The 25,526-nt window shown below is 37.0% G+C and overlaps 1 protein-coding gene across 3 annotated transcripts in view; it reads left to right on the top strand.

The window, feature by feature from the left end:
• The window catches only part of LOC107738409 (FYVE, RhoGEF and PH domain-containing protein 4-like), a 36,027-nt gene that overhangs the window by 3,011 nt on the left and 7,490 nt on the right, over nucleotides 1-25,526 (top strand). For 2 of the 3 annotated variants that reach the window (XM_016550178.1, XM_016550179.1), the window contains exons 2-11: nucleotides 5,555-5,641; nucleotides 12,957-13,097; nucleotides 15,426-15,588; nucleotides 19,753-20,161; nucleotides 23,418-23,507; nucleotides 23,659-23,804; nucleotides 23,894-24,050; nucleotides 24,394-24,532; nucleotides 24,612-24,670; nucleotides 24,860-25,006. In XM_016550178.1, the coding sequence (XP_016405664.1) occupies nucleotides 15,512-15,588; nucleotides 19,753-20,161; nucleotides 23,418-23,507; nucleotides 23,659-23,804; nucleotides 23,894-24,050; nucleotides 24,394-24,532; nucleotides 24,612-24,670; nucleotides 24,860-25,006 (1,224 nt within the window). In that variant the 5' untranslated portion in view covers nucleotides 5,555-5,641; nucleotides 12,957-13,097; nucleotides 15,426-15,511. Of the gene's footprint in view, nucleotides 1-350; nucleotides 441-5,554; nucleotides 5,642-12,956; nucleotides 13,098-15,425; nucleotides 15,589-19,752; nucleotides 20,162-23,417; nucleotides 23,508-23,658; nucleotides 23,805-23,893; nucleotides 24,051-24,393; nucleotides 24,533-24,611; nucleotides 24,671-24,859; nucleotides 25,007-25,526 lie in introns of those variants that run through there. The other variant, XM_016550177.1, reaches the window with a different exon arrangement.

Genomic DNA, 25,526 nt, shown 5'->3' with positions numbered 1-25,526 from the left:
AGAATCCCCCCCTGTTTGTTGGCCCACCCCTACAGCAACACAATAGGGGTAATTGTCCATGCAGCACACACACATTGGCACATAAAGATGGACAGACAAGAGCGTGTGGCGTTTCCCTGCCATATGCCGTCCCTCCTCTGGAATGTGATTATACTCGGTGGAGAAAAAAACAGAGGCTGAGCGGAAAACACAGTGTGCGGGGGAAGCAAGCGAGGGGGAATAGAAGGAGGAGGAGGAGCAGTAAAGCAAGTGTAGAGACCGAGAGAGAGAGAGATTGAGATGAAGGATGGAGGATGCAGAGTGTGTGGCGGCACGGCTAGAGAGGGAGGGTTCATGAGAGGGCTGTTCAGTCTGGCATGATTCTTCGGATAAGGACGGAACTGAACTGAAGTGGAAATCTCACACACACGGCTGCCGTCTCCAATCCGACAAAGACTCAGGTCTGTGATGTTTCTTCACATGTAGAGATCGCCGTTATGCACACAGATGGCCACATTCGAGAAGGGCTGTGGCTCTTGAAGCTCTTCAGGTTTACCGCAGATGACTGTACGGTTTAGTCTTTCAGCTAGTGTTGAATAGAAACCTGCTGTTTTGTATGTTAGAGCATGTTTATGTGTGATATTTTTGTCTAGAGAGATGCATATTTAACTCTGCAGACACTGAAGCAGGGGCGTGTGTCTGTATGTGGGTGGATTTGAACGGCGCTTTTGTGTAAAACCTAGAGCAATAACATATTTGAATAGAATTTTTTGTGCTCGAGTCACAGCGATGAGCAATCCTGGGGTGAATCAGCCACATAAATGCGAACGCAGACTCAGATGCAGAAACAGAAACAGATGGATGTGGAAACAGGTCCACATGGAAGCAGGTGGAAATCTGTGTGTGTGTGTGATAGGTTTGTGAGCGGTATCCACACACCAGCAAACACCACACAGCTATCAGATTAAGCAGAGAAATATCTCTTTACAGGATCAGGGGAGTGTTGAGGCTCATTAACGTGCTAAATAACACATATGTAGTAACCGTCTAAGATGCTAAGACTGCTTTAGCACCTCGGTTCAAACGCTTTACGTCAATCTCTCTGTGTCTCTTTTTAAGTATAAACTTTGTCTGAGGTGTTTATCCTAAATAGACATGAGTTGGGTAAAAAGAGCAACTTTTACTATTACAAAACTGGTCAAAGGTTTAGAATAATTAAGGTTTTTTTTTATGTTTTTCAAAGAAGTTTCTTATGCTTATCAAGGCTGCATTTATTTGATCAAAAAGACTGTAAAATCAGTAATATTATTACAATTGAAAATAACTGTTTTCTATTTAAATATGTTTTAAAATGTAATTTATTCCTGTGATGGCAAAGCTGATTTTTTTGCAGCCATTACTCCAGTCTTCAGTGTCACATGATCCTTCAGAAATCATCTAATATGCTGATTTGGTTATTAACAGTTATTATTGGTGCTCAGTTATTAATAATGGTCATTGTTATTATTTTCAATGTTTTTGTTTTTTTTAGTTTAATTGACATTTTTTAAATAGCAATCTTTTGTAACATTATACTGTAAATGCCATTACTGTCACTTTTATCTATTTAATTAATTCTTGCTAAATTAATGTATTAATTTCTTCATCTTACTTACCCAAAATTTTTTAATAGTAGTGTATCCTGTTTTCCTCAAAAATATTATTAATAATAAGAAGAAATGTTTCTTGAGCACCAAATAAGTATATTATTTCTATGTTCTCTCTAATGCTATTTTCTGTAGGAGAAACAGTTGACACTAATGCGGTCTCATTTGTCATTTTTCTCACCTAAGGGTGGTGGCGTCCGTCTACACAGTCTTGATGTGTCTATAAATGATGACCTCACTTCCACCCACACTGTCTCGTACTGAGAACAGGTGCACAGAAATGTTTTATTATCTGCTTCTCACTGTTGAACATGTGACTGCTTTCAGTGAAGTTAATCATGCACACTCGCAAGAAGCAAAAAGCGGAACTGTGCTGCAGGAATATTACATAAAAACAAGCTCAAAAACACAGAAAAGAGGCTCATACCTGATCAAGGGTCACAGAATTATGTGTGGAGCTCAGTCAGCATGCTGACAATTCAAAGGCAGACAAAGTCTAAGATTATGAGTCATTTCTTGATTGTCATTAGTACCAAACTTAGTATTGTCTTTAGAGTTGTGAAAGTGTGGCATCCATTCATTTCCTGCTATAATTTTTTTAAGGCCCATAAGAAAGATTGTACACATTCCCATAGTTCTGTTCACATTGGGGCAAAAAGGGACTGGAGAGATGAAAGCTGAAAAAGTGGGTTGGTTTGTTGATATTGTTACACATTTAGACTTCATTCTCATCAATCTCTTCTTACTCAGCAGCTTTAATCAATGCCTGTAATTATTCTCTAGTCACCAACAGTCAGCACATTCATGCACACATAACATTTTGTAGATGGCACATTGAGTAAATAGTTGGATCCTTTTTAATTACACATATAAGGATTTTACTACAGTTTGTTTTATTTTTAATTTTTTTCGGTGTTGGTAGCACAGTGCATCATCTATTATGTTTATAGTGTCAATGCTGTTGTTGAATGGACATTTATTTAGTCAGTGTCCTGCTTCTCACATTGGCTGAGAAACCGGTTTTGTGACCAGTGAGGGGAAAGAGTGAGACAACCACAGGAAGGACAAAAAAATTGCAGCTGCTTGTTATGAGTGACACTTTCAAGACGAGTTGCATGTTGTGGGCATTTCCCTGTTGTTTAGTGTATTGTTGTTGCTTAAGATGGAGAAACATCTTAGGAATGTGAGAAAGACGCAGACCAGGACACACTGGAGAACCAAGAGCAGAGCAGGTATGCTCTTATAGGCTAATTCAAACAAATATAATTGAACTTGTCATTTTAATGTAATACAGAAAAAAACTATATTGAGAATAATGATAATATGCAAAAACAAAAAACAAAAAAAAAGTTAAAATTTTGGGGTGAAATATGACCGGCACAAGTAAGAAGCTGTATTTGGTGGTTATTATTAGTATTGCCTTTATTGATATTGATTATTACTGCAATAAAGCTGTGGTAAACTGTATTAATCCCTAGTATCATCAAAAAAGCTTTTTATACTTGGTAGAATCTGGTTGCTATATTTGTAAGGCTTTGGCTGTCTTTGTGTATTGTGTCAATATTAAATAAATTTTCAAGCACTTTGGAGCCCAGTTTGTAAATGCCAGATTAATGTGATGAACCATCGCTTTTATGCATCATAATTCAGTTTAGTGTTCTGTTTGTTCTGTTAGTTGGTTACAAATAAATTAAATGTATGCACACATACTGAAAACTGATTGAGCTTGATTAAGGGAAGCATTTATTCTTGCATCGGCCAAATCCATAATTCACTGCCTATTGAAAACCACAATATTTACAATTATAATGGCCACTCGACTGTGAACATGATTCATGGCGCATCTACTCTAATGCTCTAACAAGGGCTCCACATAAATGCTAAATTACATGCTACACAGCATCACAAATAACCTCATAAAACATGTCATTGCTATTTTTCTTTTGTGTTCAGATGAAAGATGGCTGTATTTTGTGTTTCTAACCAAGCAAACGGATAAACTGAGGTGTCATGGAAATATCTATGCATGGTTTTCCAGCTCTATACATCTCAGTACCCATTTTACAGTTTGTTTAGAATCTGTCTTTGATAGCTCAAAAAGGTTTTATATAGGGTCCCACCAGCCCCCTCTTTCATCTTCGTTAAAGTTTGTTTGTTGTGGTTGTTGTGTTAGCTTACAGAATGCGATTTTTTGTAAAACTGCTATTAAAAATGGCTATTATGTGAGCATGTGTGCACGTTTGAGTGTGCGGGGGACACCAGATCCTTCTGTCACAAGGACTCCAGATGATACGAGGAAAAAGCCTTGCTTTAATTTCATGCCCAGGATAAAGCAAAACTCAAAATGTAGCTTACTATAAACTTGTTTCACTGTACGTTGAACTGACTGACTGTTTTTGTCACATTCTCTGTTTACTTTATTCAATAAGTTCTCCATCTTTCATCACTGCATTTTGTCTCTCTTTACTTCCCCATTCTCTTTAGTTTGCACTCAGTAGCGTAACATTATTATTCTGACAAGATGCGCATTAAATATCGCATGCGATTTATCGTGCAGCCCTAATTATTGTGGTCTTATATTTTCAGCGTGTCAGTGTGTGCCTTCATGAACACATGTGTGTACAATTGGCAACCACATGCTACTTGTTTACCGATTGGCTTTCATCTTTTATGTGCGTTAGAAATGGAGTACATTAACACAGCTCTCACATGCCCTAGATATTACAGCAGAATTCATTACCGGCGAGTCTCTGGGGATTAACTTTCCTTTGTTTTGCTACAAATGCTGGATTAATGTTCTCTCATCCTCTCTATTCACACACAGACCTTCTGCTCCTTCTGCTGTTTTTATCATTCAGAAGACATTTAAAGCATGTCAACATATTCTGTTACACCAAATACACAAAATAATGATCTTTAAAAAAGCATCATATGACCCCTTTAATTCTTCTGCAGTCTTACCATTACACATAATACAGTTTTTATGTTTGCACTTTTAAGGTAAAAAATTATATTTTGCATACAGATTAATTATTTATTTTGCATTGTTTATGTGCATAATTTTAAGCTTCCAGTTTCATATAATTAAATGAGGTGTATTTTATTTACTTATTTAGTTTGCATTGTGACATTTTAAGCTTAAAATTTGTATTATAAGATTTTCTATAATTAAATTAAGCTTATTTATTTGTTTATGAGTTTGTTTATCATGACATTAATGTACGCTTTAACTTTGTAAGAATTGTATAATTTTATGTAATTTAATATAGCCTATTTTAATTATTTATTTTGTATTGTGACATTAGTTTAAGCTCCCATGTTTGTATAAATTATATATAAATTATACATTTATATATATAATTTTAATTTTAAAAAGTCTATTTATTTATTTTATTTGTTTTTGCAATCTTACATTCTTTTAAAATTTTGTAACAAAAAAAACTTTGTATAATTTGCAAAGGGTCCTTGTCTATTCCAACAGGACAATGCTGTGTGCATTAAGCAAGGTTCATATCAAAATATTTGCGGAGTCCTGTGTTTAAGAACTGGCCTGCTAAAAATACAAATCTGAACTCCATTGAACACCTTTAGGATGAAATGGGATCAAATCCTCAAAGACATTTCAACATCTAATAAAAGGTCTTTCCAGAAGGATGGAGGCTGATAGCAGGACCAACTCTCTATTAATTCAAATGGTTTAGTGTCATTTACCCTTTGGCACTAAGATTTGCAGATCTCTTCCTGTTATTATTTTTAGCCCCTCCCACATGTTTCTCAGTATATCTATCCCCCTCAGTTTCCATCTCTGTCTACATAATTTAGGATCATGACGGTACCTCAAAATGGTACCTCAAAAACTTTCTGGAAACTAAAAACAAAAAATGTGCTGAGACTAAAACTAACTAAATATTTCTCTTGACATCTTTCAGATAAAGCCAGTAATCCCAGCTGCTTTCCCTCCAAACAATCTGATGAAGAGGAACCTTGTGTTGGGGTCAAGATTGCTCAGAACAAAGGTGGGCAACAACCCGCCCTTCCTCTGCTTCCTAATCTGTCAATTCCTTTCTCTATTACTCTACTAAGACTTCTAGCTCGGATCCTTGGGAGTCTACCATTTATTGTAGTTGTTGATGCATGAATTGTGTGTCAGATCGAATCTTTTCTAAAAACCTGTAGCTGCGAGCAGTTGGATTTATGATCTGCTGTAAGAGATAAGAGAAACTTTTATACGTTATGTAATAGTTTTAAGGTTTATTATGGGAATGAATAGGCGTGACTGTGCCACACTTACTGTACAGTGTGGTCAATGATCCATCAACCTCAGTTTTTGGTCTGATCACCCTCGTTTCTGTTTTCTCTGCATTCTGCATTCTTTTGTTTCTCTTAATGGAAGAACGAGCTAACATGGAGAAGAATTTTAATTATTTTGTAGTTATATCAAACCATATTTGATGTTTAATGTACAGTTAAGGATCACTGGACCAATGACTTTATACGGTGGGTTACCCAGCACAACACCACATGAATAGAAACCATGCAATCTACAAATTATTATTTTTGCTTTTTGCTTTTAAAACTGAAAAACTTACGTTACATTATTATATTACATATTGTTACATATTGTGCTGTGAGTGTCTGTAGCTCTGTGTGTAAACAAAGGCCTCATCACCTTCACAAAGTTTGCTTTCATTTGTCAGATCGATATTAACTAGAAAGATTTTGTTCTCCGGACAGTATATGGGAATACAATTGGAGGTCTATGGTGACATGACATTACAGTAGTTGTGCTGGTCAGACTTGTTTAAGTGGAGACAGGAACACTGTACTGAGCTTACTGTAATTGTGGACTCATGATAATGTGAAATGTAAGAGATATCACTGAGCTGAATACATGAGAGCTTCGCCTTTATGTGATCTTTATAACCAGGTGGTTAATGGTGTGGTTTTGGTCTTGAGTATTTGACCTATAGTGGTCGAGTGTTTTTTTTGTTGTTTTTTTTACTTATATACTTTGTGTACAGTATTTTGAACCATCACATACCATATATAGATTACATTTAGGCTACCGTTAAAAAGTTTGGGGTTAGTAAGATGTTTTTTTTTTTTTAAGAAATTCATATTTTTATTCAGCAAGGATGAATTTAATTGATCAAAAGTATGTTATAAAATGCAGGATCCAAAAAAAATTCCCAGCTGACCTGCCTAGATCTTTACATCATAAGTTATACACTGACAGCTCTTGAGTGATTGTTGTAGATACTGTTGCTATGGCAGGTTGATGTTCAGATGTCATGTCAGAAAATTTTACTTCATTACCTGCATCCAACAGAAAGGGCATCAGTATTTACACAAACGTCAGGTTTGAGTTGAGTTGTGGCTATCTGGGATGTGTCAAGAAGGTTGTACAACACCAGATGCTCAGGACTCTTCTCTGTCTCCACTCGATGTCGAAAATGAGATTAAAGTAAATCAGATCTGCAATGGAATCTGGTAAACAGTTTAATAAACTTGTAAGGTGTGGCAGTCCGGTTCACACAGTTTACATGTTGAAGAATACTTGTGTGTGTCCATTTATCATTTCCCACCCTTGAATGATTGCCATTCAATCTGTGCCTCTCATGTGAGAGCTTCATTTAATTTTAGCCTGTTTATCCTGAGTCCATTTGAATTTTCCTCTCAGTATTTTGTAACATGAGAGTGCTTGTGTGCCACTAAGACAAGAGGGTTTGGAATGAGACTGATGCTGCTCAAGGCTGTTGAAAGGGCACCATAGACCTTGGTCAGGGTTCTGCCATATTTCATTTTTTACCGGAATGAAGATGAGGTTGTGAGAGATAGAAGTACAATGCGTTTAATGAATTGTACTGCTTTTTAATAACATGCCAATTGTTCAGCTGATGAAACTTGCCAGAAAACTTACAGTAGACAAAAACTCTACAGAACAGTTTTGAAAATGACGTCTGATCTATGACCTTTTCACAGTGCGGGCCATTATAAAGAAAGACTATCTCACACAGCCTAGTTTTCTTCAATGTAAAATTCAGTGTGTCATCCGCTCTGACTAAGGTCTGTTGCATTTCTTCCTCATTTATACCATCAAGTTATTTCATCACGTGCCTTACCTTTACAGTCAAACTCCGATTCCCACTCCATTCAGAAATGCAACAATATTCACACTGGATTGTGCTCTGAAGGTTTTAAAGGGATAGTTCACGCAAAAATGAGAATTTTGTAATTATTTACTCACCCTAACCTTCTCCAGAACATAAAAGGAGAATTTTTAAAGAATGGCTTTTCAATGCAACTATATATTTAGTATTTAATTCATTTTTTATATATTTGCTACATATAACATTTAGCAGACTCTTTGTTATTACAATGTTGGACAATCATGAAACAGAAAAATAATTTTAAACCAAAATGATGAAGAAATTATTATTTTATTTGCCCTTTATCTCATTACCTGAAATCATATTCATATGAGAATTTATTATTCATTTATTTATCATTTCGAGGTGGCCATTAACACACAGCACTATGTACATTGTAACATCTAGTGGATTTTATGCACAATGAATGTAAGTGTTGAGTGCAGTGTGTGTGTGTGTGTGTGTTTGGATGGAGGGAGGGGCTGTTTCCTCGTGCCTTTGTGGCAGAGTTTCAGTCAGTCTGAGGTTTATAGAAGACCGGAAGGCTTGAATGCTGATAACTGCTGTTATATTTCTCATTGCTCTGGGAATATTTGGCCTCATTTTGATGGACAGAAGGTGAGATTACTTTGGCTTGACAATGATCACAGTCTTACCCCTGCTAGTACTGTTTTCATTGGTTAACATGGTCTGTTTAGATGTTGTTACAGTATAATTAAACTTGGCAACAGCACATTAGTGGAGGACGCTGGAAGTGCTTTTATGTATCTTCACACAAATATGTTATTCTTTCTTCTCTGTGACAGTGGTTACTTTGAAAATTAAAGTTTTTTTATAGAATAATTGAGATCAGAATGCATTAGTGAATGTTTAATATGATATTTTGATATTTTAAGAATCTGCTTCAAATTTCTTCTACATAGAGATGTCAATCTCAGACATTTGGTCACCTGTCTGCTATATTTTTGATTTTCTGATGGATTTGTTTGCCAACATGGATGAACAAGTTCAAGCAGTTCACATTTTTCAGTCTTGTTAGTTTGCTTTTTTTCGTCTGGCACCATTGCGTGGTTAAGAAAATGCATTTTGCATATGTTCATTTCTAACTTCCTTCACGTTTATTTATTGCCTGTCTGTGTTCCTCTGTTGCATGACAAGCTCTGAAAACTTTTGCTAACTACTTCTGCTCCTTATGGTCAGTTCCCACCTAAGTTTGCAAACTAAATGAGCTGTTCTTATCTGTTCTGTATTGGTTGGTACTTTCCCACAAGGTTTCTATTTGATAGTACAGTACCAAAATGCAGCCATATTCAAATATACGCTATGGTGGGTTTCCCATAAACTGGAAATTTTACTATTCAGATTAAGGTTGATTTATTATGTTGCAACTAATTAAAACCGGAATTTATGTGTCAGATTTCCATGCACAGAAAGGTAAACACATCTGGAATGTTTTAGTGACCAAAGGCTAGACATTTTTTTTTTTTTACTGGAACAAACTGCTTTTATTAAACTCAGATGTTGATCTGATTTAAGCCATTATCTTGAACCGGGCTCTCTGTATATGTCAGGTCAAACCACAGACTTTTTTTTCCTTTCTATACTTAGCCAGGAATGCCAAAGTTGGCACACGCCTGTGTTTTAGACTCGGAATGCGGAACATTTGTGCTTTTTCCCATGCAAACATTTTAGCAGCAATTATTATCATAGTTTACATTCACTAGACCACACGTGGTTTGACATCAACCTGGCTCACTTTTTCAGCTGCAAAAACCCAGCGACACATTTCTAATAGATCTGCATGCAGGTGTTTCTCTGTTATGATGTGGACGTTTCGATTTCATCTGCTTTCCCAGACAGAGAATTTTGGGAAGAGGTTGCCATGGTAACTCAGAGGCTAGTTATCAGGTGTATTATTCACCTGAGGATGCTTTCATTGTTTTGTTTGCTTACAGTATGCTTACTTAAACACACTGAGGTAGACAATAGCCACATTCACACATCAATGCAATTTTTTCACGCAAAGTTGCTGAACTGAATTTTCCGGTTAAATCTACTACATCTGCAGCTGCTTTCAGTCTTTTATTCGTATACCATTCACACATCAGCACCAAAATGTAGTTACAATTCTGTTGCTATTTGCTGGAATTGGCCTTTAAACACTTTCAATGGAAAAGTCATTTGGGATAAAGGTTAAAAATACTAGTAATTTGTCTTGTGTGAGATAACATATAACATAAAACATAACATAACTGACAGAGCCAGAGTTTCAGTGAGACATCTCTTCCAGTAATCTGTCGAATCATTTCTTCATCTGCTCAATGGAGAATAGCTCTTCATTTCAGCATCTATCCAGTTTGATGACATTTCTTTCCACAGCATAGATAATTATAATTTTCGAGTCCTGTGTTACAGGTTTACAACTAAATGGCCTGGAGTAACTGCGTCAGCATACTTCTTATGTTAGAGTCAGTCGTCTAACCTTGTACTTGTACATTGTTTTTCACACATAGCCTCAGAACGTTTCCGGTAATGTTGCAACTTCTTCATTTTAATAACGGCCCTCGTCACACAGGACCTCTAAATAGAAAAATGTTGATGAATGTACTGATAAGACTGAACGTGTGAAAGCACTTATTGTTAGGCAGAATTAAATACCAACAATTTCTGCATGTTTCTGGAGGTATTTTGATGCTTAGTAAGAAAGTACTGTCATTGTCTCTTTTGTCGCACCTTTATGCATTTTTTATTATTATTTAATTGTATATATTAATGCAAACCCAATTTTGATGGAAATGTTAGTGGTGCTTGTCCCTGCAAAATTCACTGTCACAGTGCTACAGTGAAGTTGATGGTTGCTAGGGTGTTGTGAATGGTTGCTAGGTGTTTGCTTGGGTCAGAGTTTAATACATAAGCTCCAGGAGTTTGTTCAAATACAGAAAAAGTTATATGTACACACAGGCAATAAATACATATTCATTTTAAGTGTTAAATGGCCTTGAGGATATTACAAAAATATTTATTTTAGACACTGACATTTTCTGATATCGGTGAAATGCAGGCATTTAGAGGCATTCTCTGGTCCATAAAAGAAAGCTTGTTTCAATCCTGGCCACAAACTGAGCCAAAACTGAGATGAATGGGCCAATCACACATGACGCTGTCCTTACACCACCACCACCATATATTTACTTCCAGCACAACAGCATCATTCATCCTCCGACATGGACAGTCCCATGCAGCCTATTGGCCTAAGATGTTTGCAGGGAAGAAAAGGGGGCCAGATGAAGCTGGGAAGGCCATAGAAAGTCTCTCTTTGTGCTCCCTAATGCATTAATAGCCCCATGCTTTAATATAACAAGACGTGGGCAAGACATAATTTGCATGAGTGCCTGTAACAAGACGGTTTACAGGGGAAAGCGACATGTCCTGTTCATTGCACCGAAATAAGGAATGGTCCGTTGGTGTGGACGCTAATATAGTTATTGTTATATTTATTTTTATAGCTATCGTTCTTTGTGCGAATACGCCTGGACTCTGTTGTGAGGTAAATACATGCAGTGGTCAAACAGGATGAATAACCTGAAAGAGGAATCTAAACCAGGATTGCACCTACATAGCTTTCAGTGGGTGCGTGTACACTTACATTTCCTTAATGTGTTATGACTGGAGTGTGTTTTGACTGTAGTGTGCACTAATGAAGTCATAGTGGCCTCGCAGATCTTCCAATGGCATTTTATCTTGTCTGCAAACTTTATGCATTTGTTTTATTTCATGCTGTATGGTAGAGCACAGTACTTTTAGAGTAAAGTCACTTCATTCAGTGGCTGTGTTTGCAGCTCTACTGTGCCTAACTAATTGGGGAAATACCGAAATGTAATAATTTAGCGTTTTCTTTTCTGTTGATGTCACCACACAGGCAGATAGTATTAGCTAATAGATAGAGTCTGCATACTTGCATTTGCTTTGAAAACTTGCTTTTAGTCTGGCTTCATTGTGGTATGTAGCATTCAAGATTGAATCAGTTCCCGTCCTTAGTTTTTTTCTTGTTGCATATCCCGCTTCACATGAAAATACATTACGGAAACAAAAGGGGAATTTTGAAAGGGAATTCACATTAACATTTTATAGTTGTCAGACTCTGCTCCATGTTTTGTGTGTGTCTTGCTCCCCATGTGCCTCGTGTGTCAACGTGACAATAGTATCTTAACATCAAAATCTTTTGCTCCGCCTCTGAAATGACTTTACTTTTTTCATGACATCACCAGGTTCTCTTATTTTACTGTCCTCTTATTTTTTTGTCCTCTTCCTCCAAAAACATGCCAAAGAATGTTTTTGTGATCCAGACATTTTATGATGGAAAAACCCACGTCCCATCTTTTTATCTTGTTTTACTCCGAAATATGTCACATTATGGATGACTTGCAAAGGCATTTCATGTTGACTTGATGTTGTAATATGATACTATATATTAAGAGATCAGTGTCATTATTTTTAGTGGTACGTACATGTCTGTACTGTTTTGTATTGTTTTTTTATTCTTTTTCCAAAAGGCCTTGTTAATTTTTATGAGAGCAGATTGTATCACTAGTCCAACGTTTGCAGTAAAAAATAGCCTACTGATATTTTGTTCTTGTTGTTTTGGAAAGTTTGCTGTTTTTCTTCTACAATGTGGGAACCAAGATCATTTTCATGCATTTTTTTTTTTTCACATTTAAACGGATCACTGTGTTGCACATGAAAAATTCAGTTCTGTGACATTTTTAGATCTGAACATTTCAAGGTCAGCTGTCATTGTCGACAGATACGTGCGTGCCTTACCGTATTTGCCAAAGCTGTTTTTCAGGAAACATTTCTTGGTTGAGGCGAACAAAAAAGCTTCCTCATAGGTTGAATACTGATCATAAACAATCTGGTTATTTGTTTGTTCTGCATTCGACACAGAGGAACTTGCGGTTATTTTTAGTTTTTGTTTCAAGTTTAAGTCACTTTTAGTTTCAAGGCCACTTTTATGCCAGCCCTGACTGATATCAGGAGCACAAAAAACAGACCTCTTGCATTTCACTTCTGCACAGAGAGTGTAGTGTGCACACAGTATGGCTTCTAAGCAATTAGATAAAACAAACTGCTTTTGAAACTGCTACCATACCATTTATTCCCATCCTTTTTTTCTCTCCTGCAGCCGTTGCTAGCCGTAGTTCTGATGAGCAAGATCATCGCAATGAGAAGTTGAGTCATGGATGTAGATTCAGCAATAAGAGCCTTACTGGAGTAAATGGAAGAGTTTCAGGCCGACGGCCACCACTGCATCCCAAACCACAAGGTATGGATATATGCACACAGTATGCACAGACACATAAGTCCTTCCAAAATTCCACAGAAGTACATGCTAAAGAAGTACCAGAAATACATGCTAACTCATCTATGGTGGTATATTGGCATTTATGCTTCCATGAAGAACCTTTAATATCCCTGGAACCTTACCATTGCACAAAAGGTTCTTTATAGTGGAAAAGAATGTTCTTTAGATTATTAAAATGTTCTTCACACTAAGAAATAAATGGTTTTTTAAGAACTGTTCACTTTGAGGAACCCCAAATGGTTCATCTATGGCAGGGGTGGCGAACTCCTGGAAACTCTGCAGGGCTGCGGCTCTCCAGGACCGACGTTCGCCACCCCTGGTCTATGGCATCATTGTTAAACCTCTTTCTGGAACCTTTTTTTTTTAAGAGCTTACACACAAACACATCTTTCCCTTTATAACAGGCCCTGAACACTATTCTGATAATGAACAGGCTGCAACGTTTGCAATGCTGTATGTGTGTGCGTGAGGCGCCGGCGCGATCGAAGAGCGGAAACAAACAACAACAAAAAATACTCCGTCATTTTTGGTCATTCAGATCATTCGAAACTCCAATGTGTTTACTTTTATTTCTCTCATCTCGGTTTCCTTTCCGTGGACTTTCGTAGAGCGCCGCGCCACACAAATAGCCTATGAACCAAACTCAGCAGCATATCTCTCTGTCTTTTCCTTTCGTTTTGTTAATCTATTAATTAGGCTATTTAAGTCAAATATTTTGCATATTCATTCATTTTATATATAGACTATGATTTAATAAAAACAGATTTTGTTATGTTTAGTTAAACTTAATTTTTGTTGCTTGTCTGCGCTCGTCCGCCGCTTTTTTCCTCTTCTCCGACCCCGCAGCTCTCTCCGATAGATTACTGTTAGTGGCACCAGTCCAGGTGTTTCCAGGTTTTACTCGTGCTATTTCTCCATGTTGAGAGTTTGGTGTCGCACATATTGCACCTGACTATGCATTCTTATCCTTTTCTCCGATGAACTGAAATTAAACAGGAGTGTGTCCATCTCACAAATGTAGAATCCTTCTCAGAGGTCATCTCAACCATCTAATTCCAGCAACAGGAAATAAGACGAACCATTTTACCCGCGGAATTTTTTCTCTGGTGCTGTTTTGCAGTGTTGGTAAATTCACCACTTAATTTTGAGTTAAAATATGTTGTTGTAACTTGCGTTACTGAGATTGTAACGAGTAATAATATTACCCAAATTGTATTAGTAATGCGTTATATTACTGCGTTACAGCAAAAAGTAATATACTACTGTAATGCGTTACTCCCAACACTGATCTCCACCCTATCAAATTGACTTAGATTAGCTGTGATTTGCTCTCTGCAGATAGAGACAGATTCTTTGGCTTCCAGATACACTTCATCTCACCTTTCCGAGTATTATCGGTTCCATCGCGATATACTAAAGGTACACTGCCACCTTGTGGTGACCATGGGTGTCCAGTCCTTCTCTTGGAGGGCCAATATCCTGTAGAGTTTAGCTCCAACTAGCTCCAAAACACACTTTCTTGACAGTTCCTAGTGAGTCTGAAGACCTTGATTAGCTGATTCAGGTGTGTTTCATTGGGGTTGGAGCTAAACTCTGCAGGACAAACCAAGCACTTCCTTAAAACAACTTAGGGGTTTTCCCACATATATGTTCTGTTTGGGCACTTTGTTTTACACTTCCTTACATGCGGTTAAAGGTGCAGTGAAAGCTCCGGGCCGGTTTGCCCTTAAACCGCGGCAGCGCGCACAGTCTGAACCGGACTTTGGCTCCGGTCCAGAGACGAGATCGCACGGAGCGGATCATATGCAAGAGTCGGCATATATTAAACACTTTTAAAACTACACAGCCTCAGCATGATTATGATCACTATTTTGTTTTACTAAAAGTTTCATATTGAATCTAGGGGGTAAACTATTAGACTGTGACTGTCAAATGCGTCTTTACCGAGCTCAACGGCTCCCTCTGACCCGTGCAGATATAAACAAAACGCTATTAGCTCATTTAAAAAGGGGGCGGGGCTGCTCGATATGTCCCGCCCTGTCTTCCTGTTTCAGGCACTTCAGGGGACCTTTAAGCAAGACATTTAACTTTGTGTGATCCAGGGCACTCGTCCCTGTAAGTTCATGCTGCTTATGCCACTCTAGTGACATGGCATGGAGATTGTGGAACCTGATTCCACTCACGCTGGTCATGTAATGATATTCTTGGATTGTGTATAATAAGTAAATATCGGTTTGTTACATTAGCATGTAAACATAATCTGTGTCCTCTTTGTGACTTTTCCTGCAGTGCCTCCTAAACCAGCACACCTTCAGAGTCCGGTGACGGAAGTCTCCTTTCCTCTGGCTGCTGGAACATCACCCATCAATCCCAGCATGGAGAGGGGAGGAGTAGGAGGAGCATTAGGGAGGGGCCTAGTGTCCAACCTCATCAGTCGCTTTGAGGAGAACAGGTAAACTTGGATCAATATCTACCTCTCTTTTCTCTGTTCATGGATATGTAGATACTGACATTCTCTAACATAAGTTCTTTGATCTTGTTTGCTTTTGCAAAGGTATACCTTGAAAGCACGTCTGGCTGATGATCAGACATATATTCATATATTCTGCCCTTACTGTAGTTTAGTAGTACAGTTTGAGGAAGTTTGATTATAGTGTTTTCTCATTAGTACACTACTCTTGAAAAGTTTGGGTCAGTAAGAATTTTTTAAATGTTTTTGAAAGATGTCTCACCAAGGCTGCATTTATTTATTCAAAAATACAGTAAAAACAGTAATATTGTGAAATATTATTGCAATTTAAAGTAACTGTTTTTATGTATTTAAAAATCATTTATTCATGTGATGCATTTGCAAAGCTGAATTTTGAGCAGCCATTACTCCAGTCTTCAGTGTTACAGGATCCTGAAATTAGAAATCATTGTAATATGCTGATTTGATGCTCAAGAAACATTTCTTATTATTATCAATGAGTTTTTTGTGGAAACCGTGATACATTTTTTCAGCATTCTTGAATAGAAAGTTCAGAAGAGCAGCATTTATGACATAGAAATCTCTTGCAACATTATAAATGACTTTACTGTCACTTTTGATCAATTTAGTGCATCCTTGCTGAATAAAAGTATTCATTTCTGTATTGTTCGTACGATATAGAGAGAAATATTTTAAAATCAGCATCAACTGTGTAACGTGTTTAAATGACTGTAAAGAAATGTCTTCCCTGACATTACACAAGAAGATCAAAAAGCAGAAGCTAGTTTTACTCTAACGTTCTATTTGGTGTTTCTCAAGCATTGTGGAAAGAACTGGTTTTGTGTGAGACATTTTCTGTTGTGTGTGATAAAACTTCAATACAGGAGGTAAGACTGATTTATCAATTTATGTCTAGCCATCGTTTCTTCACTGTTAGCTCGGGCACAACTATTTTGAAAGTGCTTAAAGTGTAATTCAACAAAGTGCAATGATTTATACTTTTTCATTGCTCATGCCTTACTCTACAGTATGTTTTACTGCTGCCAACAGAGCTGTTCAGTCATTTGTAGGCCAATCTGGAAGGCTAATTCACCATGGCCTCCCTCTGGAATTTCTAATGGGTTTTTAAGAGTAAAATAAGATCTGTGGTTCCCATTAATTGAAGAGACTTTCATGTTGTGTTCTAAAACATAAATTACACACTGTCATACCTCAAACATGAATTTTTAAATTATTGAATGATTTAAAAATATAGGTTGCTAACAAGTTGCTAAATATTCAGTGCTCGTCTAATTTGCCAAGCACATAAACCCACATCCTTGTAGTAGTTATGTAGCTTATGTTTTTAAAGCATACAGCGCTTTCGAAATTTGAGACTGTATGTAATTGTTCTGTAGCAAAACAATTGTGAAAGTCTCTTCAATTAACATGAAATTCGCTATATACTATATTATTGGCAAAATAATTTTTTTTTGTGATTTATTATTAATACATTTAATTATTTATTAAACAATGGTGTCTTCTATCACATTGCTTTTGCTGCTGTTTTATGAAATAAGCCACTTGATGTAGTGCATTACTGTTGGTTACCATGGTTACATGGGTTTAAACACTAATAACTCCCCTTAACCATGATGAATTCAGTGTAAAGCATTTGTTTTTCTGCATAATACTCGATAACTTCATCTGCCATTACCATATGGCCAACGTAACAAAATGGACTGACCATTAACCTCAGTTCCTCTCAAATAAACCCCTGCGAGCCCTTATCCTGTTTTGCCTGCTGGTCTAGTGCCATTGTGTTGTGTGTGGGTCAGAATCTGTGCAGGAATTCATCCTGTAAGCTCTGGAGCAAAGTGAGAGCGCACGGGTTGATGGAGTAAACCGGGGTCTGATAACTCCTGCAGCTGTCTGGCCTGGGCCAAATACTTATGAATGCCGTGACCTCAGACAACTGCAGGGGGTTGGTTTACAACCTCATGGGAAAAAACAATGAAATCTATACCGCCCTGCTTGTGTGGTTTCACTTGATAGTTTAATTTTGTTTTCCAGAAATGCCTTTTTGTAACTGCATTTCATCATACCAAATTACAAAGACTTAGATTTTGTTCTTTGCACAGGACAGATTTGAAATGTTTTGAATCATGCACTGAACAAAATATTAAATAGCACATATTAATCCATCTCAGCGGTCCAGAGATCAACGGTATATTAATAGCAGTCTATAATCTGGGGTGTTCACTGTGGTGCTCTGTACCCTCAGATCCACATCTCCATTCTCTGTCTCACAGGAAACGCTATCTGATCTAGAGGGCAGGTGGGCCGTAGACAGGGAAACAGCTGGAGGTGCAGGATATCTGTGTGTGTGTGTGCGCATGAACCACAAAGCCTTATATTGTGGCTTAATTTGTTTGGTTTATGCACGCTTATGTGAAGTTTTGAATGGGTCATGTTTTTACAGTTTACTTATGTGTGTCTCACAGGAAACGCTATCTGATCTAGAGGGCAGGTGGGCCGTAGACAGGGAAACAGCTGGAGGTGCAGGATATCTGTGTGTGTGTGTGTGTGTGTGTGTGTGTGTGCGCATGAACCACAAAGCCTTATATTGTGGCTTAATTTTGTTCGGTTTATGCACGCTTATGTGAAGTTTTGAATGGGTCATGTTTTTACAGTTTACTTATGTAGAGTTTTGATGATTATGCACAATATATCAGTGATGCACAATATATCAGTGACCATATCGCCAATATTATCATTTTTTATATTAGTATTGGTCTGGATAAGAAGCGAATATTATCAAGATTTATTTTTTTTCTATATCATATTTTAAGCTAAACAATTATTAATCTTCTTTATTGTACATTATAATATTTTAATGCCTGATTTTACATGTAAAATGCTTATACAGAAACAAAAATAAGCTAAAACTGGGCTTTACAATTGAATGCTGTTTTTTATGTATAAAGTCTAAATATTATATCAGTTATGATATGATATAAAATATTTATTTTATTTTATGTATTTATATGAAATGAAAATATTTATTATTGGTATTGTCACAATTTCTAATTTGTGCATCTCTATTATCTATTGTTCATCAGTCAAAAAAAGTATTCTTATTACACGGCACTCTGGAATATTTTGATTGGTCAATCGCTATATGTGCCATGCTCTAGGATTTTGAGCCAGAAGTCACAATGAGGCATTTGTGGAGACTCGATTCTAAGAAAAAAACTTGTTTTATGTTATTTTTGAAGGAACAAAGTCTCAGCTTTCTAATTATATTAAAAGTTTGGTAACACTTTGCAATAAGTTTACATTTGTTAAAATTTAGTTAATTACATTAGTTAACATGAACTAACAATTAAAATAATTCTCAAGCATTTCTTATTCTTAATGTTAATTTTGACATTTACTAATAGATTAATAAAATTAAAAGTTGTATTCGTGCATAAAACTTAATATATAAAATATTTTTCTGATCAAAGTGGCTCAAATTGATGGAGCTGGTCTCATAGTAAAAATAATTTCAACTCAAATCAATATTTCATGTCCATTTATTTATTTATTTATTTAGTAAGCAGCCGTGTAATAAGTGGGATCCTGTCCAGTCATCCGGTCATTATCACAAAATAAACCCCTTCAGGGTGATAAAAGAATGACCAGACTGTCTGGATGGACTGTATATGATCTCTTACATATTTTATAGTTTGCTCCCACTGTTCCTGAAAGACCGTCTCACTCTCTTGAGTGTGTAAATGTGTGTTCTTGCATGTTGGTCTGTATTCTGAAGTAGGGCAGCTGTGTCTCATGGGACACTCTGCAGCCGCATTCTACCTCTCCTCACCCTCCCTGTTCCTCCCATCCTCCTCTTATCCTCTTCCTCCACTCCTCCTATGACCCGCACATTCACACGTCCCCTGCAAGCACACACATCGCCGTGGCCCCACAAGACAGAGGAAGTTTGTTCAACACTTCTTTTAATGGCATCACATTCACACAAACAACACATCTTTCTCGGCTTCTCTGCATCTTTCTCTTTCTGTTCACCAACTCTGTTAGTCTTAAAAGTAATTTTTTGGAGTTCTCTGACTCTAAAGAAGGTGACCTTCCTCTACTCTCTCTGTCTCTCTCTCTTGCTCACAGTCACACAGACAGTCGGAGGGAGGGCGCTCCTCTGAAGCAGGTCAGCAGATCTCCCAACTGCAGCCCGGCTCACAAAAACTACCAGAGACAGACGGAGCAGCCCACAGACTCCAGCTCTGCTGCGAACAGCCCACGTCATGCTCTCAAACCCCCCAATGGGGTTCTAACCCAAAAGAACAGAGAACAGGACTGGAATCAGGACATGGATGGAATTACGCACGACACAGTTCCGGTCATGAGGATAGACAGGCAGGGACTGCTGAATGGAGATGCGAGCGATGGGGCTAAGAGGGAAATTATGGACGAGGACTGTGCAGACCCGCCTCACGCTCACATAGAACAGGCCGAGGAGGAGAGGAAAGTGCCGGAGCAGCATGACGTTGTGATGAATAGCATCCCAGAACAGAAGGTAAGATGTGAGAGAATATTTTGTCGTATTCTGCAAAGATCCGCTCCAATGTTGTCTGTCTGTGTGAGTGTGAGTGTATTTATGGAGTCAGTAGTGACACTGACACACAGTTATTTGACACCTCAATGTGCTGTCTCATCCGCCAGATTTACATGCTGACGTTCACATTAGAGCCTGTTTTTTTTTTCTTTTTCTTTAACCTTTAGTCTTACAGGCCAGGCCTTCATTTCCTCTGAAGAAAACATTGCAGATGGATTAACGCTTTCAGTTTTGTTTTTTAAATCTCATAGATGTGGACTAAGTAGACTTACGTCTGATGACAGAATCTGTCATTATGGTACACATTATGGCACTCAAGGCCATTCTATATTGTGAGTAAATACGGCGCAGCCTTGAGTTTATTATTGCTTAAAAACAGCTGCTATATATTAACAATATGAATGAAATATATATTTTTATCAAGCAAATGAATTGTATTTAATGGCATCCTTCCACTAGATATGGGGTGCGCAACCTTTTGGGCATGAAGTGCCTTTTTTTTTTCTTCATTTTTCTGGTTAACCACTGTGCCTACCCACCAGCTCTGAATCTTAATGCAGAATCTTAAATATTTCGGAAGCATTTTTTCATAAATAGTTTTTTTAACTTTTCAAAATTTGTTTATTTTAAAGTTTAAATTAGACTTTGAATAACAGATCTTCAGTGTGGCCCTACTGAACACCACTGTATGTGAATGTTGTTGTTCACACAACACGTCATTGTGATTCGTGTGTGGAATATACCGACTTAAAAATAACCAGCATTTATAGCGGTAATTTATTTATTGCTAAGAGCAACAAATGCAGAATAAACTATAAGCTGTCATGCACTCAATCGCGTAGTGTGACTGAAGCTAAATGGATTTAACCTCTGCGAAAGCAAAGCGCAGCATTGATCTGAAGCGCCTTGTATGCGCAGTGCTAGCGCGAATGGTTTGCCGGATCCACGTGCATCTGTAGGCTAGCGCAGGTTAGTTCTCACACATAGTATTTATAGCTCCTAACAGGCTGTGTGACTATGAGGAATGATTACCTCAAGATGTACGTGGGAATGCAGTTTTCCCTATTGCTTGCGTGCCAGAGATTATCCCTCTGCGTGCCGATGTTGGCACGTGTGCCATTGGTTGCTGACCCACTGCACTAGATGATATAGTCTCTGATGTTTCCATTCAAAAGTTGAAATGTATGACTGAAATGTATGTTATGCTTTTAAAAAGTTAAAAACTTGCTTAAAAAATGCTTAAATTTTTTGTCATGTAGTCAAATAAATTGATAAATAAATGAAATATTTTGTTTGGAATGTATGAGATGGACTGGATAGTGATCGAAATACAGCCAGCAAGTGTCCAGCATTACACGTGAACTCTTTCAGTGGCATTTTAAAAGCATCCCAGCATGCACCTCCTGAAGTTGGTTAAGAGAATGTTCAAGGCTGGAATCTAAAAAAATAATGAACTCAAATATAAGACAGTTTCAGAATTGTTTAACATTTTAGGTCACTAAGTAGTTCCCATATTTCCATTATGAATTAAGTTTTTAATACTTTTTTTATTATTATTAATATTATTTTTAAAACTATATAAAATAGTCCAATACATAATTTCAATACATAATTTGTATTGAAATACATAATTTGCTTGATTCCATCAATACATAATTTGCTTGATTCCATTTGTGTTATTTCATAGTTTAGCTATTATTATTATCATTATCATTGGTCACTGCATAACAAAAGTGGACAAAATGGAAGTGGAATTATTTTGTAGTTTTAATTATTTTAAAGATTAATTAAATTTAGAAAATTTGAATTAGAATATGTTATTGTTTTACATATTTATTTTATTATTGTTAATAGTATTTGTTAAACATTTTTGGCTGCTACATAATTCACTTACCTCCATTTGTGTTATTTCATAGTTTTAATTTTTTAATATTATTTATATTATATATTATATATATATTATTGTTTTTAATTATTTATTTATCATTAATAATATCATTTGGTTAGCGTTTTTGGTCACTATATAATTTGCATACATCCATTTGAGTTATTTTATAGTTTTATTATTTTAATGGTATTAAATTTTAATTTAATTAAAATTATCTTTAATAAAATGTAAGGACTGATTTTCTGTGAATGTGAACATGCGTGAAGCTTCAAGAATACAGACCATCCATCCTCTGTCCACACCAGTCCCTCTTTGATTGGCTTAACTTGTTTCCTTTTAGCCATCCTTTCATTTCCTGTCCTCTGAAGAACGTTTCAACAATGAGCTTCTTTTGAATTGCAATCAGCCGTGCCAAAGGCTGGATGTATTGGAAGTTAGCTTGGTTTCTTTCATCAGCTAAGTGTTGGAGGGTGTTATTTATGTGAGCTGAGGTTGTAGACTCTGATAAGAAGAGAGAGACTATGTGTCTTCAAAGTGCTGACAGGCAGATAGCAGCACTGTTTGTGGGCAGTGTACATCAGGAAGTTCCTTTAACAGACCACAGCGTGTGTATGCCAGTAGATGTTCATTTGTGTATGGGTGTGATAGAGAGAAAGAAGGGGGGAAATGTTATGGCGAGGTGAGGAATGTAGGTGGAGTGGGAGTCAACCTCTGAATTGGCTTTGCCCTTGACCCTTACATTCAGAGCTCTGTTTCCCTTCAGCCATGTGGACTGCTGTGCTTAGCTGGGTGTCACACCAAAGGACATCTGCAGAGTTAGTTCCCTCTCAGCAAAATCCAACAAAAATGACTTGTATAATTTAAGTTAAAACGAGCCCAAAGCTCAGAATTTTAGACAATCTGAATTATTTATGATGATATGAACTTTTGTCAAGTAAAATGTGAATTTGGTCCGCTTTTCATTTTAAAGGGTGAATAGAGGTCATATTCCTCCCCAAAAATATAAGGAAAAAATTAGAATTTATATTTTGCTAAGAGATCATTATTTTCATTGTCATTTATGCATTGCGAACAAAATAAATCATACTACTATTTGTAGTAATGCTTTTATTTTTACTGTTTGTATTTAAAAAAAAATTGTCATAAATATTTTATGCACAATATAGTTGTTGTTTTTTTAATATTGGTGTTAAATATGACATTATTAACCATTATAGATCTTTAAACATCAACATTTTCATGAAACATCAGGCCAAAGAAACATAAAAAAATTATGTTGATTTGCATCCGATAAAGTATTCATGTTAATATTCAACAACGTTTGTTTAGGAAACCAATGAGCAGAAACTCTTCAAGATAGCAAATGAACTTCTGCAGACAGAGAAGGCTTATGTTGCACGACTCAACTTACTAGATAAGGTAAGTGCTCATTATGTTTTTTCATGAGGGTATGCATACATTTTTTGCTTTATTCATAGACTGACCAAACTTTTGCGAGACCCTGAGTGGGAAACCAGTACTGTTCAGTTAAAGATAGTAGATCATACATCATCTAATTCTGGCTCTGCAGGTGTTTTATGCCAAGCTGATAGAAGAAGCCAGAAAAGACACGTTCACCATGGATGTGGTGAAAAACATCTTTTCCAACATCTCTTCCATTCATACCTTCCACAGCCAGTTCCTTCTGCCTGACCTGGAAAAACGCATGGGAGAATGGTAAGACATTCCCACTCTCTCTTCGCAGACATCGTTTTTGCTTTAATCAGTAGGAATATGGTCTTAATGCTCTGTGATTTTTCCTCAAGGACGTCAACACCTCGCATTGGGGACATCCTACAGAAACTCACTCCCTTTCTGAAGATGTACGCTGAATATGTGAGGAACTTTGATCATGCCATGGATCTGCTGAAGCAATGGACAGATCGATCGCCTCCATTTAAAGCCATCATTCTGGAAATCCAGGTGATCATTGATGTATATAGTCTTAAACTGCAGGTTATTACTCTCGAACACGAGTCTTTTTCAATAGCCAGCTTTAAAAATATATATTTTTAAAACTCTAAATTTAAAAAAAATAAAAAAAACGGAACATTTTGATTATTAATTAACAAGGATGTTGGTAGATTTTAATACTGATTTAAGGGAGAACTACCTCAGATAATTGAAAAATAGCCAAATTACAGATGATTTAATCAGTCTGGCAGATATTGCTTTACTCTTTACTCTTTCTCTCTCTTTTACTCTTTTTTTTGTTTTTGCCTTCTTTAGTGTTTGTAGATTTATGTGTGTATATTTGTGTGCTTAGAGTCAAGAAGCATGTGGCAGTCTGTCGCTGCAGCACCACATGTTGGAGCCTGTTCAGAGAGTGCCACGATACGAGATGCTGCTCAAAGACTATCTGAAGAAACTTCCTCAGGATCACATAGACCGGCGGGATGCTGAAAGTGAGTTCAGGAGTGAGCAGATTGCTAAACCCCAATTTAAACATGACCTTTTCTAAATGTAAAATCCTTGTCTTTGCAGAGTCTTTAGAGATTATTGCCATGGCTGCCACTCATTCCAACACCGCCATTAGGAAAACAGTGAGTGTTTTTCCTCTGCTGTACAACTGAATCTCTAGATTACGTCGTAACAATCCTTTTTAAAAGAGTCGGTTCAGTCACTTACTCAATAACTCTGACTCTTGTTTCATCTTCAAAAAGTGTTTAAAAAAAATGTATATTTAAGATTGTCTTGTGGTCTTTCTCTTTATACTGTCTTCTGTCCCTCAGGAAAACCTTAAGAAATTGCTGGAGATTTATGAGATGCTGGGAGAGGAAGAGGACATTGTGAACCCCTCAAATGAGTTAATAAAGGAGGGTCATATTCTAAAACTGGCAGCCAGAAACACTTCAGCCATGGACAGATATCTCTTCCTGGTAAGGACAAGTAACTGTTGTCCATGCTGGCGATCATTTTAACCATTGATGAGTTACTATGAGTTTAGTAGCATTTGGCAATTTATGATCTTAAAGTGCCCCTATTATGGGTTATGAAAGGTTCATATTTTGGTTTTGGGAGTCCCCAACAACAGGTTGATATGCATGCAAGGTCAAAAAACACTTGTCTTATAATATGCATTTATTTTTAACTTACTTGCTCAACAACCCCCAAACGATTCGTTTAACTATTCATTTTTCCAAACCCCTCCTTTGCGTGCCGCTAATCGGCGGTGATTGGTCCTATTGGTCTCATTTTCATTTCATCATGCCTGTAATGCCTGATAAAGCAGCGTTTGTGAGCACAGTGCTGCTTTGTTTACAGCCGTTATCCCGGCTTGGGATTCGTTTTAAAAACGACTCGTTTCAATGATTCAGAGTCGACTCTTTCTTTTGAGAGACAATAACTTTATACACGGTGCACTTTCAGATTTAAAACTTTGCAGGATGTTTTCATTCA

This window comes from Sinocyclocheilus rhinocerous, unplaced genomic scaffold (assembly GCF_001515625.1).
Source record: "Sinocyclocheilus rhinocerous isolate Xijiao unplaced genomic scaffold, SAMN03320098_v1.1 scaffold975, whole genome shotgun sequence".
Taxonomy (NCBI): Eukaryota; Metazoa; Chordata; class Actinopteri; order Cypriniformes; family Cyprinidae; genus Sinocyclocheilus; species Sinocyclocheilus rhinocerous.
Note: the sequence above shows the minus strand (reverse complement) of the source record. Positions and strands in the feature narration are given on the sequence as shown.